General features: G+C 46.4%; 1 protein-coding gene across 1 annotated transcript; it reads left to right on the plus strand.

Annotated features, from left to right (window-relative positions):
* Positions 1-6439: 6439 nt before the first annotated feature.
* On the plus strand, positions 6440-7552 carry LOC124688502 (ethylene-responsive transcription factor ERF109-like). The gene has a single exon (XM_047222173.1). It carries the CDS (start codon positions 6555-6557, stop codon positions 7329-7331), a length of 777 nt encoding a protein of 258 aa, XP_047078129.1. The 5' UTR covers positions 6440-6554; the 3' UTR covers positions 7332-7552.
* Positions 7553-20260: the final 12708 nt, after the last annotated feature.

Raw genomic sequence — 20260 nt, forward strand, 5'->3', positions numbered from 1 at the left:
CAGCAAAGAAATCTGTTTCTGCGCAGTAATCCAAATCTAGTATGAACCTTACTATCAACGACTTTACTTGGCACAATAAAACACTAAACTAAGATAAGGAGAGGTTGCTACAGTAGTAAACAACTTCCAAGACACAAATAAAAATAAAGGTACTGTAGTAAAAACATGGGTTGTCTCCCATAAGCGATTTTCTTTAACGCCTTTCAGCTAGGCGCAGAAAGTGTGTATCAAGTATTATCAAGAAATGGAGCATCGTTATCATAAGCTCCCCCATCCGTAGTGGTACTAAGGGCTTTATCAATTTTAGGCCTATAATAATACTTCTTTGGTTTAGGCACTTTAGAGACATACATAAACTTTTGCTCCTTACCCACATAAGCTTTCTCCTTATATTTAAGAGAAGAAAAAGTTGAACTCAAGGTTCCCATAGTTTTTTCAAGTTCGGCAATCCTATTGGTTTGATTATCATGGACAACACAAGTTCCTAGGACACTAATTCTTTCATCAATTCCTCCTAAGGATTTATCAAGTTCATCAGTTTTATCAAGTAACATTTCCAATTTAGTTTCAATACTTGGAAAAAATTTCTCTATGGTTTCCAATTTTTTCATAACATCTTCAAGAGAGATTTCAGTTTTAACTTCATCAACAGGGGGTATTCCAAATAGACTCTCAATAATGCAGCTAGCTTCTAATGCAGGAGTACTTAGAAAATTACCTTTTGCGAGACAATCAAGAACATACATATTCCAGCTAGAGACACCAACATAAAAATTCCTGAGTAAGATAGTGGTGGATTGTTTCTTAGTGCACCTATTATGGGCATCACTAATTCTATACCAAGCATCTCTTAAACATTCTCCCCCTCGTTGCTTAAACGTACGAACTTCAACTTCAGGATTACTCATTTTAAAGTAGTAAATAAAGCAAACTAGATAAAGTAAATGCAAGTAACTAATTTTTGTGTGTTTTTGATATAGCAAACAAGATAGCAAATAAAGTAAAACTAGCAACTAATTTTTTTGTATTTTTATTTAGTGCAGCAAACAAAGTAGTAAATAAAACTAAGCAAGACAAAAACAAAGTAAAGAGATTGGGATGTGGAGACTCCCCTTGCAGCGTGTCTTGATCTCCCCGGCATCGGCGCCAGAAATTTAGCTTGACACGCGTACAGCACGCGACCGTTGGGAACCCCAAGTGGAAGGTGTCATGCGTACAGCAGTAAGTTTCCCTCAGTTAGAAACCAAGGTTTATCGAACCAGTAGGAGTCAAGAAGCACGTTGAAGGTTGATGGCGGCGAGATGTAGTGCGGCGCAACACCAGGAATTCCGGCGCCAACGTGGAACCTGCACAACACAAACCAAGTACTTTGCCTCAACGAAACAGTGAGGTTGTCAATCTCACCGGCTTGCTGTAACAAAGGATTAGATGTATAGTGTGGATGATGATTGTTTGCAGAAAACAGTAGAACAAGTATTGCAGTAGATTGTATTTCGGTAAAGAGAATTGGACCGGGGTCCACAGTTCACTAGAGGTGTCTCTCCCATAAGATAAACAGCATGTTGGGTGAACAAATTACAGTTGGGCAATTGACAAATAAAGAGGGCATGACCATGCACATACATATTATGATGAGTATAGTGAGATTTAATTGGGCATTACGACAAAGTACATAGACCGCTATCCAGCATGCATCTATGCCTAAAAAGTCCACCTTCAGGTTATCATCCGAACCCCTTCCAGTATTAAGTTGCTAACAACAGACAATTGCATTAAGTATTGCGCGTAATGTAATCAATAACTACATCCTCGGACATAGCATCAATGTTTTATCCCTAGTGGCAACAGCCTCCATAATCTTAGAGATTTCTGTCACTTCCCCGGATTCACGGAGACATGAACCCACTATCGAGCATAAATACTCCCTCTTGGAGTTAAGAGTAAAAACTTGGCCAGAGCCTCTACTAATAACGGAGAGCATGCAAGATCATAAACAACACATAGATATAAATTGATAATCAACATAACACGGTATTCTCTATTCATCGGATCCCAACAAACACAACATATAGAATTACAGATAGATGATCTTGATCATGTTCGGCAGCTCACAAGACCCGACAATTAAGCACAATGAGGAGAAGACAACCATCTAGCTACTGCTATGGACCCATAGTCCAGGGGTAGACCACTCACACATCACTCCGGAGGCGACCATGGCGGCGTAGAGTCCTCCGGGAGATGATTCCCCTCTCCGACAGGGTGCCGGAGGCGATCTCCTGAATCCCCCGAGATGGGATTGGCGGCGGCGTCTCTGGAAGGTTTTCCGTATCGTGGCTATCGGTACTGGGGGTTTCGCGACGAAGGCTATTTGTAGGCGGAAGGGTAGGTCAGGGGTCATCGCGAGGGGCCCAGGAGACAGGTCGGCGCGGCCAAGACCTGGGCCGCGCCGCCCTACCTCTTGGCCGCCTCGTGGCCCCACTTCGTTGACTCTTCGATCTTCTGGAAGCTTCGTGTGAAAATAGGCCCCTGGGCGTTGATTTCGTCCAATTCCGAGAATATTTCCTTACTAGGATTTCTGAAACCAAAAACAGCAGAAAACAGAAACTGGCACTTCGGCATCTTGTTAATAGGTTAGTTCCAGAAAATGCACGAATATGACATAAAGTGTCCATAAAACATGTAGATATCATCAATAATGTGGCATGGAACATAAGAAATTATCGATACGTCGGAGACGTATCAGGTAGCAGGGGGCGTTGATCTGCTCAGCGTAGGGTAGTTCGGGGGTTCTCTGTTGTCGTGGTTTATAGTTGCCACGGTTCCCAGAGTTGTTCCGATTACCGTCCTGTCGATCATCTCGTCTATCATCGTACCGATCATCCTGCCGATCAGAGTAGCCTGCGGCCACCAAGTTGTTGTCATCGTAGCTGCGGTTCTTCCTTCTCTTGTTGCGATCCCTTCGACCACCTGAATCATGCTTCGGCTGGTCATCTTCTTCGTCGTCGCTGCGCTGTCGTGGCTTTCGAACGTTGTCTTCGCCATCGGCCCAGCTGTTGGCGATTTCCATTAACTTGGTTATGGTTTTCGGCTTCTTGCGTCCAAGTTCTTCTATATAGCTTTCTCGTCGGATGCCATCACTGAAGGCGTCGATTGCTCTGTCGACAGATACATCTTCCACAGCGTTCAGGAGCTTGGTGAATCTCCCGATGTATGTGCGCATCGACTACTTCTGCTTTTGCTGACAATGCCGTAACTCTTCAATCCCGACGGGCCTTTTGTAGGTTGCTTGGAAGTTGGCGACGAAGGCTTCTACTAGGTCGTCCCATGACTTGATGGAACCCTTCGGCAGACCTCTTAGCCAGGCTCGCGCTGAGTCCTTTAGGTAAAGCTGCAGGCACTGCATTGCTGCTATCTGGTTCCTTTTTTGCAGAATCACTGTCTGCAGATAATCCTCTATCCAGGATCTCGGCTCCTGCTGCCCATCGTACTTGGCGGCGTCGGTAGGGGTGGGTTTGAACTCTTGGGTGGCATCGCCTCCCGAATTTTGTAGCTTAAACAATCGGCTCCCCTAAGCTCGCCGTCGTTCTCCTGGGTCTCATCCGAAGAATCGGTGTCGAGTTCCTCTCTGGCAGCGCGTCGCCGCCTCGCTTTGTCGATCCTACTCTGAGTAATTTCATCCCGAGCGTCTCTCGCGTGGTGTTTTGAGCCACTTGCTTGCAACGTAGTCTTGTCCTTTCTTGGGACCAGATTGTCTCCCAATATCGCGAGACTTTCTAGGGCACCTCGGTGGGCTTGAGCCATGGAACCTTCAGGGCGCTGATTGATGAGATATGCAGCGAGGTTGGTGGTCGCTCCCGCGACGGTCTTTGGTCGTGGCATGCCCGCGGTGTCTGTGGTCATGAAGGACTTGGTCAAATTTGATGTTATTTCTCTAGCATCGTCTTCCGAGAGCCTGGACATTCTTGATCGATGTTTGCCTCCTCCGTGGGTACTTCGAGAGGCACTTCCCTGCGAGCCCCTTCGTCGCTCGCTGGATCGGTCTGCCGCAGATAGGCGTCTCTCGAGGGTGGCTTGCTCCTTAGATAGGCGCTCCCGATTTTTCTCCAATATGGAGCGGTAAGCATTGAGAGTGCCAACCGTGGTTCCCGCCGGAAGTGGTGTGTTGTTAAGCACGGCTGCCTTGGCTGCTGCCCACTCCTCCTCTGCGATGGTGTGGTCGCTGTTGTTGTTGCTGGCGCTGTTCTCAAAACTAGCTCGCCTGCTGGAACGGGGGGTGCGATCTCCATCTCCCCTGTTAGCAACATAAACTTGGAGGGGCGCCATAAAGTTTGATCATCCATTTGGTCAATAAAATATAAAATCTATACTATTAGATTCGTATTCAAAAGAGGTTTCCAATGATATTATTTTTATGATATATATTCTGTATTTTATTAACTAAAATAATGATCAAAGCAATTTTTTAAACCATGTACGCATCTGTTAAACCGGAGGGAGTATTAAAACCGTCTCACGGTGATACGCCGACTTCCACAACGGCGCGGACCCGAGGTGCCCGTCGCATGATCTGCCGACCTGTCGACCTCGATCAGCCGCCCGTACTAAACAAAGCAACGCTCTAGATCCTGCACGCTTTCGCTTTCACACCTTGGGAGGTTTGACTTTTATAATCATCCTTCCACAGAACGGTCAAAGCCCTTTGTCAGCGTTCCGTTCGATAGACAGCGCCACTTCGAGCCGCTTCACGCAATAGCTTGAAGAAAAATCATGTGTACGGTCGTGTTTGGACGGCCGCTGGGAGAACGTGTTTTACAGTGTGCCATCTCTGAGCTAAGAGGACTTTAGGTCTCCTGCTAATTAAGCACGACTTAATGCCGGTCATTCTGTACCCTACAAAGCAGTTTCAACTGTTTTTATACGAGCCTTTTTAAATAAAATATAAATGGTCTTTCACAGTAGAAACACACATTTTTATACTGACTCGTGGTCGTGGAGCTTAAAGATTGACGTAATCACAACATACTCACTCTGTTTGGGATATGCTAGAACCGAGAGCAAAATTAGATATTTCGAAAATATATTAGAGTAGCAGCATGATGGACGATGCTAGGTATCATGTGTTCTATAAATCAAACAACTAACTAATTTTGTGAGCTAGTAGATATTGAGCTAGTGGCATTACTATTCGGTGCAAATCAAATTTCGACTAGTTCTATTTTTGTGACACATTTCCTAGCTTTAGGTACTCTCGATTTTACTATTTGGCGAATCTTAGCTAAACTTTTTAGGCAACCTCCGGGAGCTCAAGCGAGCCATTAAATAGAAAATATTTTTGTGTAGCTAATAAATTTTTTGAAAACCCCGGCCTCAATACAGAGAAACGGCCAAAAACCAACATGCAAGCTCAAACATCTACACACCAGAGAGAGAGGGGGGGGGGGGGATCCCCACCTGAACTTTCCTCGAAGAAAACGATAATTACATATTACAGATAGATCGGTGCCGTCACCAAGACGAGGCGGCCACCTTTAAATCTTTTTTCTTACGCGGCATGACCAAAGAGTAAGATCGGTAATAATTTTCCTACGATAGTGTCTAAGTGTTAAGAATTGCTTGGAAGACATTTGCACTGCGCGCATTCCCAAATCTTCCACCATGATTTGTGTCATTGAATTCTAGATCAACGTGAAGGCACCGACAATGGCGCGATCCAAATCTGACAAAAGGGGCTGGCTAGAGGAGAGACTTCGATTTTCATCCAGACAAAAGTTGACTACGGTTAGATGAAGGATAGGTGGTAGGTGTACTCGCATTGCATAGTGCATTGAGGTCAAGCGGCATAGTCTCAAATATTCTTACACATGAAGTTGGCTCTTGTGCTAAGCATATCCATGTGTGTGAGGTCGCCAAAGAATTTTACTTTGTTGGGGATGAAAGAGCTCCAAACAGGTATGCATCTCTAGTCGAGACGACCGTCAGTGTCCATCTTGACCTTAAAATTTACATATTACAATATTCTCCCTCATTCTTTTGCGAAATCTTAAACTCCGCATCTTCGATTATAAATCTTGTTATCTCAAAAGAAGGATCCACCGAATGAATGACCCGCCCGTATCTTGTAGACCAAAAATAGGAATATTGCCGTTAAAAGATGGGTTGCCTAAATAAGCAGGGAATCAGAGATGCACAAATTGTAGCCTCTAGAATATATATAATTTAGTCTCAAAATCGCCACAGAATGTTTACCTGATTTTGGAGAAATAAATTTTGGTGTGAACAGCTCAAATATGGTGATGACCAGCGACAAAGGGCTACGTGGATGTGGATAATCATCAGTCCAGCACACCTCCGTTCCCACGATAAGAACGTGCCCAAATCTGCCCCTTTTAAAATGGGGAGGACATGCACGCCCCAGTATAAAAGCCGCAGCGCCAAACACCCTGAAACATCAGTGAGCAGATCACGAGAACTCATCAACCTAGCTAGTACCACACCAACCCAAATCTTTCTTCCAGCACCGACCTGATCACGTACGTAGGTGCGCCGTCGTCATGGTGCCAAGGCTAGAGCGCGGCGCCGGCGGATTTCAGCTCCCCAACTCGGAGCAGGAGAACTCTCTCTTCCTCCGCGCCCTCATCTCCGTCGTCTCCGGGGACACCGTCGTCCCCACGCTGCACCTGGAGCCGTCGACGCCGCCCTTTGCCACCGCCGTTGCTGCTCCCACCGCTGCGACAACATGCGTCAGGTGCGGCGCGGACGGGTGCCTCGGATGCGAGTCCGTCGCAGCTGCGGCGGCGACGACCGGCTCGAGCAGCGAGGGCGAGGAGTGCTCGGCGGCGAGCTTCGTGAAGGATGGCGGCGTGGGCAAGCGGCGCGCCAGGAGAGGGAGCAAGTTCAGGGGCGTGCGGCAGCGGCCGTGGGGGAAGTGGGCGGCGGAGATCCGCGACCCGCACCGCGCGGTCCGCAAGTGGCTTGGCACCTTCGACACCGCCGCCGAGGCCGCGCGCGCCTACGACGTCGCGGCTTTCGAGTTCCGCGGACAGCGGGCGAAGCTCAACTTCCCGAGCACCGCCGCCGCATCATCTTCCGTGTCGGCGTCTGCGTCTGCTTCTGCTTCTAGTTCATCCTGGGCGGCCGTGCAGCCGCGGCCGCTGCACTTACCGGAGAGCCATCGCGAGAACAGCGGGTCGAACGCATCGTCACCTGCCCAGGTACGGCATGTGCCGGAGCAGGGAAGGGCGCCGGTGGGGAGGGATCAGGAGATCTGGGACGGGTTGCAGGAGATCATGATGCTGGACGATGGCAGCTTCTGGCCTAAGGCGCCATGATCTCGTAGCAATTTTTTCTTACAAAAAATGAGTTGAAGAAGGATAGATCCAACAATCTCTACAGATGTGTGTAACAGGGAAAGACGCACAAAAGATTTTGGGAATTCATGGAGTTTGGAATAGACGGCTGATGTGGTGCAGTGCTTCATAGGTCATCTCTCGTTTTCGTCCGATGTTTCCACTGCCTTTTTCACCATTCAGAAAAGTGCTGTTCACGATCACAACTCAAAGCTGATAAGACCGGATCACATGACGTGTTCCATGCATTTTTGTGCCGTAAAAGTGATTATTTGTCTTGTCCTATTTAATTCACTGCCTGTCTCGACACCATTTTTCTCGTTGAAACGGTTACCAGTCACTTTTGACTACCGGTATTTTAGTATGGAATCTGATCTTTCAATCGAATGGAAATTGAAAATCGTACTTCTAACATTATGTATACTACTCCGTACTTAGAGCATCTCCACTTCCCCCAAAGCGTTCCCCAAAGCTATTTGGAGCGCGCCGGACAAAAAAACCGTTCCAGCCGCGTCCCCCAAAGCTCAATTTTGTCCGGTGCGGCTCGATACGGTGTCCGGCGCCCCGAGCCCGTCCCCGCCCCACAGGGGACACCGGGCACGCCGGACACAACGAAAAGCGAGGCAAAGCGGCACGGGTCCGACGCGTCAGCGGTACAGGGAAAATTCGTCTCCCACTCCCGCCAAATCCCGCCCCTCCCGCCACATCGCGCCTATCCCGCCGCGCATTTCTGGCCTCCCAACACATATCCCGCCGCCGATTCATTTCTCCTATCCCGCCGATTTGTTTCTCCCTCCCGCCGTCCACCCGGCGTCGCGCCCATTCCATGGCGCCGCCGACAGCCCCAAAAAGATGGCCAAGAAAGCGGCCAAGAAGCCGTCGGCAATGGGACGAAAGGGGCGAAAGCGCCGTTCGCGAAGCCGCGGAAGGTGCCAGCTCCGAAGAAGAAGCCGGAGGGATGGACCGATGATCAATGGCAGCAAGATTGTCTGCGCCGGAAGATGGCGACGGCAGAGCGGAAAGGACAGAGGGCGGCGGAGCAGGAGAAGAAGGCTCTGGCGGCGCGCCAGCACCATCACATAATGGCCGGGTGTATCGCCACCACCAACGCGAGCCCATGGAGTACGTCCTTGCCGGTGTACGTTCCGGGAGTGATCTCTCCGTCGACATCCGCCTTCTACAACGACGGCCCCTCCGCCACTCCCGGGTGCGTGACGCCTAACTTGTCGTCCCACTACCAGGATGCGTTGCCGCATGGCGGCTTCAACCCCAACAACCTCTACTCCCCGGCGTACGAGCAAGTGTCTCAGCGCAAGCCAGAACCTGGTCCGGACGCCGCTCCGTTCGTTGGCCGCAGAGGGCCGCTCTAATTCGACAGCGCCGGTGCTAAGGAGGAGGAGGACGGGGGTGAGGACAAGGAGGAGGAGGAAGAGGAGGGGGTGGAGGACGACGACGAAGAGGGCGGCGAGGAAGAGGACGAAGAGGGTGCCGGTGACGATGATCTCGTGGAGGTAGACGCGGACGGCGTGAGGACTAGCAAGAAGAAGAAGAAGAAGAAGAAGAAGAAGAAGAAGAAGAAGAAGGGCACACGAGGCCCCAAGTGGACGGTTGTGGAGGATCTATGTCTGTGCGAGTCGTGTGCGCAGGTGAGCCATGACTCCATCATCGGCGCCAACCAAAAATACGGGAAGTATTGGGCGAGGATCAAGGCCGAGTTCGATGAGCGCAAGCTCATCAACAGCGACTACAACAAATTGACAATGAAGAGGAGCCAAAAGGCAATATCGACGCGATGGGCCATCATTCAGGCGTCGGTGAACTCCTTCCATGGGTACCATCACGACATAGTGACCAGAGACGACAGCGGTGTCGACGTCTCCCAACTGGTACGACTCTTTCTTACATAATCTGTAGCGCCTACATAGTGTTCGATGAAATGATTCCGCTTCGTTTGGTTAGTTTGATAGGGTCATGGAGGTTTACCGGAGGAACTCAGATGAGAATAAGTCGTCCATGCTGACGCATTGCTATAGCAAGCTCAAAATGAACCACAAATGGCAGTTGACGCGCCTGTCGCTGTCCAAGGGGAAGGACACCATTGATCTGGCGCGCCGCTGGCAACGTCGGCAGGGCGTCCTACTGGCAACAAGGCTGCCAAGGCCGCCTTGGCCGACGCTGCGTCATCTGAGAAGACGCAGGCGTCGATCACGAAATGCCTCGCCGACATCTCCTCGGCCTTTCTCTCCCGCGACAAAAAGGCCGACGAAAGGTGGGCGGAGCTGCTCAAGAGGCAAGAGGAGAAGTTGGAGCTCAAGAAACGCAGGGACGACATGTCCCTGCTGAGAGCGTCGACAGAGGGAATGTCTCCCCGGACGCGGGTGGCGCACAACTTCTTCAAAGGCCAGATCCTCGACGACATCGAAGCCAAAATGGCGGCGGCCGAGGATGCGTCCGACGCGGCGGCCCAGGCAGCGGCAGCAACCGCGGAGCAAGAGCCGGCAGACGCATCTTCTACTGCTACACCTGCGTCGGCCTCTGCCTCTGCGTTGGCGACGGAGCATTCACAGCACCGGACAGATCGCGACGAGGTGATCGTGATCGACGGGCCTACGTCGACTCAGGATACGTCGCCGTCGGCCAACCGCTTCTTTAATTTAGCATGCACCATCGATATGTAATATGATCGCGCGCCCAGTACTTTGATCGCCGCTACTCTGATCGCGACGATTCGACGGGAACGATCTCTTTTAAATGCAAACTATTTGAATTTCTGATTGGGGGGCGTTTGGGGGACGCGGCTGGGGAGCGACGTCCTCCAAACATGGCACGAACAAAACACGTCCCCAAACGCTTGATCTGGCGTTTGGAGGACGCGATTGAAGATGCTCTTACTTGCTTTTGAGATGAAGGAAGGAAGGAACACAGTACTTGCTTCCGAACGGGAGTACCTTATTTTATGCACTACTAGTATACAGACAGTGAGTACAGTACGACGGTACGCGGAAATCCCCTCGGGCAGGCCGCGAAGCCGACTTGCTTCTTGTCCGTGTGACGTCAACTAGATACGACATCTTAGCTTATGAACACTGCCGGGAGATTCTGTCCTGGACGAATTAGCACATGGATTAGTAAAATAGGAAGCACGAGAACAATCTCGAGCCTGATTGGTTGCTTGCATGTTCTCCGTATTTCTCACTAGTAGAAACAAGGGCTTTTATCCTGTCCTCGAAAGTGCTTTTGCACCGGATTTGGCACGAACCGGTGCTAAAGGGGTCATTAGCACCGGTTCGTACGATCTGCACGTCCAGGGGGCATTAGCACCGGTTCGTGCGGGATCTTGCACCGGTTCGTAACACGAACCGGTGCAAAAGGGTTGGCGTCAGCCATGAACTCTTTTGCACCAGTTCATGTTACGAACCGGTGCAAAAGGTCTACCTTTTTGCACACGAACCGGTGCAAAAGGTTTTTCTGCTCCCCACGCACCTCCACACCCCCCCTCCCCGTGGATCGCCTTTTTTAACACTGTAAAATAGAACAGAAAATGATAGATTATTCAAAAAATAAAATCTTTTGAGATTCATGTATGTTATGCAACCTACTATTAGGGAAAATTAACAATTTGAATTTTCACATTTATTGCAAAAAATGTTTGAAAAATGGTAAAACCGCATTAACTTTTGCATATGACGTCGAAAAAAAACGTATAATATATCAAAATCATCGTGGGAAAAAATTACATCCGAATTCACCAGGGTTTACCTGGTTAGCTAATTTTTAGATTTTGAAAATTCCAAATGAAAATATGAAAGGAAGATTTTAGTTTTTTTCCAGAAATTTAGAATTTTTTTTAATTTTTAAAATTAAAATTAATAATTGCATCCTGCATAAAAGATTGCTATTACTTTTAGCAAATTATAAGATTTTCAAATTTTTAGGTTTTAGGTTTGGCAAAAAAAATTAAAAATTAAAAAAATTGAAAATAATTAAAAATAATACAAATTATAAAGTTAATGTTTATTTATTTATTCAAGATTATTATTACAACATTACTTTGGTTTATTAAAATAATTATTTGAAATTCGAACAATAAAGAAATATGACATCGATTGACATGTTAATAGGATTGATATGATACTACTATCACATACATGCGCACGAAGCACTTGGATGCGGGATGGAAAGGAACTTGGAAGTTAACCGTGCTACTGCTAGAGTAGAGGGAGGATGGGTGACCGAGCGGGAAGTTTGAGCACGAGTAAGTAATTGGACTAGAGATAAGGGTAGTTAGAGACTAAACTTGTGAAATAATTAAAATATTAGAAATTCCGAAAAAAGAAAAAAAAAGTGAGTAGAAAATAATTCGAAAAAGTGTTTTTCTGCCGCGGCAGCGTTTTGGGACGTTTTTCTGCCGCGGCGACCCTTTAGCAGGTCCTCCCGCTCGGACGCCCGGGAGCCGCCACGTGGTGCACCCTTTAGCACCGGTTCGTAACTGAACCCGTGCAAAAGGGGGGCCTTTTGCACCGGATTGTTTGCACCGGTTGGGCATCCGGTGCATATAGCCCTTACCAACCGGTGCAAAAGGCCCGTTTTCCACTAGTGTCTTTCCTTCTCATATAAGTTAGCCCATTAGCTACCTTATGAGTGAAATTGAGGCTTGGGCCAACTTTATTACTCCCTCCATTTCTTTCTATAATGCCTATTGTTTTTATGTCAACGGTTTCTCTTAGGCTCTAGTGGAGAAACAAGAAGCAGTTCGGTTGGTTGTATGCAGGTTGAGGAGGACTCTGGTTAATTAAAGTAGTTAAATCATAATCATCTCTAGTCTGTCTAACTATTCATTGGTTCGTGATAAAGTCTACATGGAAAAGATGCGCCTCGACATTTTGATTCCATTTTCATCACTGGTTCGTAGTTTTGTCGAGTGTTTTAAACTCGGTTTCGTGTAACTTTTTAAGCCATTTGTGAACTATTAGTCAAAATTTCGCACACCCTCGACTATTTCAAAATTCCTTCGGGGAGTAGCTTCATCTCATAATTTCACACAACTTTCGTGTTCAAAGTTGTCGGTTTCGACATTCGTAAACGAATAGATCTACAACAATGTGCATTATACTTGGAAGACGTACATCTACTCATATACGAATATCAAAATGAAGAACTATGAACACAAAAGTCATGCACGCCGATGAGATGAAGCTACTCGTCGAAGGAATTTTGAAAACGCGAACGGTTGCGACGAATTTGACTAAATTTGGCCAAAAAAGCCTCAAACGGGACATGAAATTGCCATTCAAATACTCCACGAAACCAAAAACCGTTCATGTGAATGGATTCATAACATCAATACGCACCTTTTTCGTGTTCATCATATTTCAAACCGACCCACCACGATGGGCCCACTTTTGCTCTCGCCCGATGATGAAGATTAGTGAGAAGGTTACCTAGAGGTGCTCGTATGACTCTAACCACGATGGGCCCACTTTTGCTCTCGCCCGAGCATGGCCACGGGAAACCGTTTGATTCGAGCGGTTTTCTTGGGCCAACTTTTTTGGCTACTTTAAAGTTTGTGCGATGCATGAAATATTTCTCCCGTGAGCAACCAAACGGCCAGTTTTCGTTTACCCAATGAAAGAAACGACATCGTGGCCCAAGATCTCTAGGTGGTCTCTTCTCGACTGTCACCTACAGTGCGCTGATACGTCTCAAACGTATCTATAATTTCTTATGTTCCATGCTAATTTTATGATAATACCTACATGTTTTGTTCACACTTTATATCGTTTTGATGCGTTTTCCGGAACTAACCTATTGACGAGATGCCGAAGGGCCAGTTGCTGTTTTCTGTTGTTTTTGGTTCTAGAAAGGCTGTTCGGGCAATATTCTCGGAATTCGACGAAACGAAGACCCAACATCTTATTTTTCCCGGAACCTTCCAGAAAGTGAAAGGGGGACCACAGGGGGGCCACAGGGCCACCAGACGCCAGGGCGGCGCGGCCCAAGGGGGGGCGCCCCCCTATTGTGTGGCGCCCCCGTAACCCTTCCGACTCCGCCTCTTCGCCTATTTAAAGCTCCCTGACCTAAATCTTCGATACGGAAAAGCCACGGTACGAGAAACCTTCCAGAGCTGCCGCCATCGCGAAGCCAAGATCCGGGGGATAGGAGTCTCCGTTCCGGCACGCCGCCGGGACGGGGAAGTGCCCCCGGAAGGCTTCTCCATCGACATCACCGCCATCTTCATCAACGCTGCTGTCTCCCATGAGGAGGGAGTAGTTCTCCATCGAGGCTAAGGGTTGTACCGGTAGCTATGTGGTTAATCTCTCTCCTATGTACTTCAATACAATGATCTCATGAGCAGCCTTACATGATTGAGATTCATATGAGCTTTGTATCACTATTAGTCTATGTGCTACTCTTGTGATGTTATTAAAGTAGTCTATTCCTCCTTCACGGTGTAATGGTGACAGTGTGTGCATCGTGTAGTGTAGGATAACGTAGCATAGAAAACAAAAAATTTCCTACCGCGAACACGAAATCCAAGCCAAGATGCAATCTAGAAGACGGTAGCAACGAGGGGATTATTGAGTCTCACCCTTGAAGAGATTCCAAAGCCTACAAGATGAGGCTCTTGTTGCTGCGGTAGACGTTCACTTGCCGCTTGCAAAAGCGCGTAGAAGATCTTGATCACGGCGCCACGAACGGGCAGCACCTCCGTACTCGGTCACACGTTCGGTTGTTGATGAAGACGACGTCCACCTCCCCGTTCCAGTGGGCAGCGGAAGTAGTAGCTCCTCTTGAATCCGACAGCACGATGGCGTGGTGTCGGTGGCGGTGGAGAATCCTGGCGGAGCTTCGCTAAGCGTGCGGGGAAGAAGGAGGAGTGGGGCGGCTAGGGTTTGGGGAGAGGGGGGCGCCGGCCATCTAGGGGTGCGGCCACCTTGTGGTGTTTCGGTGGCCGGCCCCCTCCCCTTGGCCCCTCATTATATAGGTGGAAGCCCCAAGTGTTGGACTACAAGTCTCCGAATAAGACCCGAACCCAAAACCTTCCATGTGATAGGGAAACCTACCCAAGGTGGGAATCCCACTTGGGGTGGGATTCCCCCTTCCATGTGGGGGTGGCCGGCCCTCATAGGGGAGTCCACTTGGGACTCCTCCCCTTAGGGTTGGCCGGCCATGGGAGGTGGAGTCCTCCGGGACTCCGCCTTCCTTAGTGGTTTCTTCCGGACTTTTCTCTAGAACCTTCCATAGAACCTTCCGGATCATTTTAAATCTTATAAAATGACTTCCTATATATGAATCTTATTCTCCGGACCATTCCGAACTCCTCGTGATGTCCGGGATCTCATCCGGGACTCCGAACAAATATTCGAACTCCATTCCATATTCAAGTTCTACCATTTCAACATCCAACTTTAAGTGTGTCACCCTACGGTTCGCGAACTATGCGGACATGGTTGAGTACTCACTCCGACCATTAACCAATAGCGGGATCTGGAGATCCATAATGGCTCCCACATATTCAACGATGACTTAGTGATCGAATGAACCATTCACATACGATACCAATTCCCTTTGTCACGCGATATTTTACTTGTCCGAGGTTTGATCATCGGTATCACTCTATACCTTGTTCAACCTCGTCTCCTGACAAGTACTCTTTACTCGTGCTGTGGTATGTGGTCTCTTATGAACTTATTCATATGCTTGCAAGACATTAGACGACATTCCACGGAGAGGGCCCAGAGTATATCTATCCGTCATCGGGATGGACAAATCCCACTGTTGATCCATATGCCTCAACTCATACTTTCCGGATACTTAATCCCACCTTTATAACCACCCATTTACGCAGATGGCGTTTGATGTAATCAAAGTACCTTTCCGGTATAAGTGATTTATATGATCTCATGGTCATAAGGACTAGGTAACTATGTATCGAAAGCTTATAGCAAATAACTTAATGACGTGATCTTATGCTACGCTTAATTGGGTGTGTCCATTACATCATTCATATAATGATATAACCTTGTCGTTAATAACATCCAATGTTTATGATTATGAAACTAATCATCTATTAATCAACAAGCTAGTTAAGAGGCTTACTAGGGACTCATTTGTTTGTTTACATAACACACATGTATCAATGTTTCGGTTAATACAATTATAGCATGGTATATAAACATTCATCATAAACATAAAGATATATAATAACCACTTTTATTATTGCCTCTTGGGCATATCTCCAACAGTCTCCCACTTGCACTAGAGTCAATAATCTAGATTACATTGTAAGGTACCTAACACCCATGGCATTCTGGTGTTGGTCATGCTTTGCCCTAGGGAGAGCTTTAGTCAACGGATCAGCTACATTCAGATTAGTGTGTACTTTGCAAATCTTTACTTCTCCATCTTCGATGTACTCGCGAATCGAATGATAACGCAGCTTGATATGCTTCAGCCTCTTGTGTGACCTTGGTTCTTGTGCATTGGCCATGGCACCCATGTTGTCACAGTAGATGACTAGTGGGTCCAATGCACTAGGAACCACACCGAGCTCTACAATGAACCTCTTCATCCATACCGCTTCGATGAAGCCTCCGAGCCGCTATGTACTCCGATTCCGTTGAGGATTTCGCCACCGTGCACTCGCTTCGAGCTTGCCCAGCTTACCGCAGACACCATTCAATATAAACACGTACCCGGATTGTGACTTAGAGTCATCGGGATCGTTGTTCCAACTTGCATCGGTGTAACTTGTTACAACGAGCTCTTGGTCACCTCCATAACAAAGAAACATATCCTTAGTTCTTTTCAAGTACTTCAGATATTCTTGACCGCTGTCCAGATGTTCCATTCCTCGGATCACTTTGATATCTCGCTAGTCAAACTAACAAAGCATGTGCTATATCCGGTCTTGTACATAGCATGGCATACATGATAGAGCCTATCGCCGAGGCATAGGGGATCCGACTCATCCTTTCTCTTTCTTCTGCCGTAGCCGGACCTTGAGTCTTACTCAAGACCTTGCCTCGGTAACATAGGTAAGAATCCTTTCTTACTTTCGTCCATTCTAAACTTCTTTAGAATCTTGTCCAGTGTATGTACTCTGTGATAGCCCTATTAGACGTCTTGATCTATCTCTATAAATCTTGATGCCTAATATATACGATGCTTCACCAAGGTCTTTCATTGAAAAACTATTATTCAAATAACCCTTTACACTGCTTAATAGTTCTATATCATTCCCAATCAATAATATGTCATCTACATATAATATCAGGAATGCTACAGAGCTCCCACTCACTTTCTTGTAAATACAGACCTCTCCATGACACTGTATAAACCCGAAGTCTTTGATCACCTTATCAAAGCGTCGGTTCCAACTTCTTGATGCTTGCTTCAGTCCATAGATTGAACGCTGAAGTTTGCATACTTTGTCAGCATTTTTAGGATCGACAAAACCTTTGGGTTGTACCATATACAACTCTTCCTCAATGTCTCCATTAAGGAACGCCGTTTTGACATCCATCTGCCAAATCTCATAATCGAAAAATGCAGCTATTGCTAACAAAATCCTTACAGATTTTAGCTTCGCTACAGGTGAGAAAGTCTCATCGTAGTCAACACCTTGAATTTGTTGGAAACCCTTAGCGACAAGTCCAGCTTTATAGACAGTAATATTACCATCAGCATCTGTTTTTCTCTTGAAGATCCATTTATTCTCGACAGCCTTGCGGCTATCATGTAAGTCTACCAAAGTCCATACTTTGTTATCATACATGGATCCCATTTCGGATTTCATGGCTTCTTGCCATTTGTTGGAATCTGGGCTCATCATCGCTTCTTCATACGTCGCAGGGTCTTCATCATTGTTATCCACAATCATGACATTTAGACAAGGATCATACCAACTGGAGTGGCACGATCCCTTGTCGATCTCGCGAGGTTCAGCAGCTGTCTCATTTGAAGTTTCATGATCATTATCATTAGCTTCCTCTCCGTTGCTCGGTGTAGGTGGTACAGAACATTTTCCTGCATCGCGCTACTCGATCAACGAGTAGAGATTCTTCAATCTCATCGAGTTCTACTTTTCTTCCAAATCACTTCTTTAGTGAGAAATTCTTTCTCAAGAAAGGTTCCGTTCTTAGCAACAAAGATCTTGCCTTCTGGATTCGTGATAGAAAGTGTACCCTATAGTTTCCTTAGGGTATCCTATGAAGACGCATTTCTCCGCTTTGGGTTCTAGCTTGTCCGGTTGTAACTTTTTACATAGGCTTCGCAACCCCAAACTTTTAGGAACGACAGACTTAGGTTTCTTATTAAACCATAATTCATACGGCGTCGTTTCAACGGATTTTGATGGTGCTCTATTTAAAGTGAATGCGGCTGTCTCTAATGCATAACTCCAAAATGATAACGGCAAATCAGTAAGAGACATCATAGAACGAACCATATCTAAGAGAGTTCGATTACGACGCTCGACACACCGTTTCGTTGTGGTGTTCCCCTACAGTGTCAATTGTGAAAGTATTCCGCATTTCTTTAAATGCATGCCAAACTCATAACTCGGATATTCACCTCCGCGATCGCATCGTAGAAATTTAATCTTCTTGTTACGTTGATTTTCTACTTCACTTTGGAATTCCTTAAACTTCTCGAAAGTTTCGGATTTATGTTTCATTAAATAGATATACCCATATCTACTCAAATCATCTCGTGAAGGTTAGAACATAACGATAACCACCGCGCGATGCTACACTCATTGGTCCACACACATCTGTGTGTATGATTTCCAATAAGTCAGTAGCTCGCTCCATCATACCCGAGAATGGAGTCTTAGTCATTTTTCCCATCAGACATGCTTCGCATCTATCAAGTGACTCAAAGTCAAGTGATTCAAGTAATCCATCGCATGGAGTTTCTTCATGCGTTTCACTCCAATATGACCAAGACGACAAGGCTACATATAAGTAGAATTATCATTCAATTTAATTCGCTTAGCATCAATGTTATGTATATGCGTATTACTACTATCGAGATCTAATAGTAAATAAGCCATTCTTTTGTGGTGCTCGACCATAAAAGATATTATTCATAAAAATAGAACAACCATTATTCTCGACTTGAATGAATAACCGTCTTGCATTAAACAAGATCCCGATATAATGTTCATGCTCAACGCGGGTACATAATAACAATTATTTAGGCTTAAAACTAATCCCGAAGGTAGATGTAGAGGAAGTGTCCCGACCGCGATCACATTGACCTTGGATCCGTTTCCAACGCGCATCGTCACTTCATCTTTCAGTAGCTTGTCGTTTATTCTTTAGTTCCTCGTTTCGAGTTACAAATATGAGCAACCGAACCAAAGATCAAATACCCGTGTACTAGAACGAGAACTAGTGAGATAAACATCTATAACATGTATATCGATATACCTTCTTCTTCTTCTTGACAAGGCCGCTCTTCGTATCCGCCAAATACTTGGAGCAATTACGCTTCCAAAGGTCCCTTCTCCTTGCAGCAATAGCACTCAAGATCGTGCTTAGGGCCGACTTAGGTTTCATAGGAGGCGTGGCAGCTTTCTTGCCACTCTTCTTGATTCTTGCCTTTAGACTTGCCCCGTTTCTTGAAGCCGGTGGTCTTGTTGACCATCAACACTTGGTGCTCTTTCTTGATCTCAATCTCACAGATTTTTAGCATGCCAAAGAGTTCAGAAACTCCTTGTTCATGTTCTCGCATATTGTAGTTCATCACAAAGTTCTTGTAACTTGGTGGCAGTGATTGAAGGACACGATTAATCCTCACCTGTTAGGAATCACTATTCCCAAGTCACCGAAGTTTCTTCGCATGCCCGGTCATAACGAGCATGTGCTCACTAATGGAGCTGCCTTTCTTCCATCATACAACTGAAAAGTGTTTCGATGCTTCATAGCATTCCACGGCCGCATGAGTCTCAAAAATAGTCTTCAACTCTTTTATCAACTCATGAGGATCGTGGTGCTCAAAACGTTTTTGAAGATCGGATTCCGCATCGCATAAGATGGCACACCGAACTTGAGAGTACCGAGTTTTCCGAGTCATGTAAACATTCTTTACTTCATCGGTTTCAGCTTCGCAGGAGGGTCACCTAGCGGTGCATCAAGCACATATTGCAGATTTCCGCCATTGAGGAAGATCCTCACATGACGGAACCAGCCAGTGAAGTTGCTACCGTTGCTCTTAAGCTTTTCTTTCTCTAGAACCGGTTAAAATTGATTGAGGACGCCATATCTACAACATATTTGCAATAGTTTAGACTAAGTTTATGACAAATTGAGTTCAAATTTTAATTCTACATAATTAAAAATCTAGGTGAACTCCCACTCAAAACAATATCCCTCGCATTGTCTTAGTGATCACACGAACCAAATCCATCACACCTATGCCCGATCATCACGAGACAAGATGTAATTTCAATGGCGAACACTCAAAGTGTTCATCATATCAATCATATGATTCATGCTCTACCTTTCGGTATCACGTGTTCCGAGACCATGTCTTTACATGCTAGGCTCGCCAAGGCCACCTTAGTATCCGCATGTGCAAATCTGTCTTGCACCCGTTATATGTACTTATCGAATCTATCACACCCGATCATCACGAGATGCTTCAAACGATAAGACTTGATAACGGTGCTACTAAGGATGAACACTTTATTATCTTGAGATTTTAGTGAGAGGGATCATCTTATAATGCTACCGTCGCGATCTAAGCAAAATAAGATGCATAAAAGGATTAACATCACATGCAGCTCATATGTGATATGATATGGCCCTTTTGTCTTTGCGCCTTTGATCTTCATCTCCAAAGCACGGACATGATCTCCATCATCAACGGCATGATCTCCATCATCGTCGGCGAAGCACCAAGGT

The sequence above is a fragment of the Lolium rigidum genome, chromosome 2 (genome assembly GCF_022539505.1).
Source record: "Lolium rigidum isolate FL_2022 chromosome 2, APGP_CSIRO_Lrig_0.1, whole genome shotgun sequence".
Classification (NCBI taxonomy): Eukaryota; Viridiplantae; Streptophyta; class Magnoliopsida; order Poales; family Poaceae; genus Lolium; species Lolium rigidum.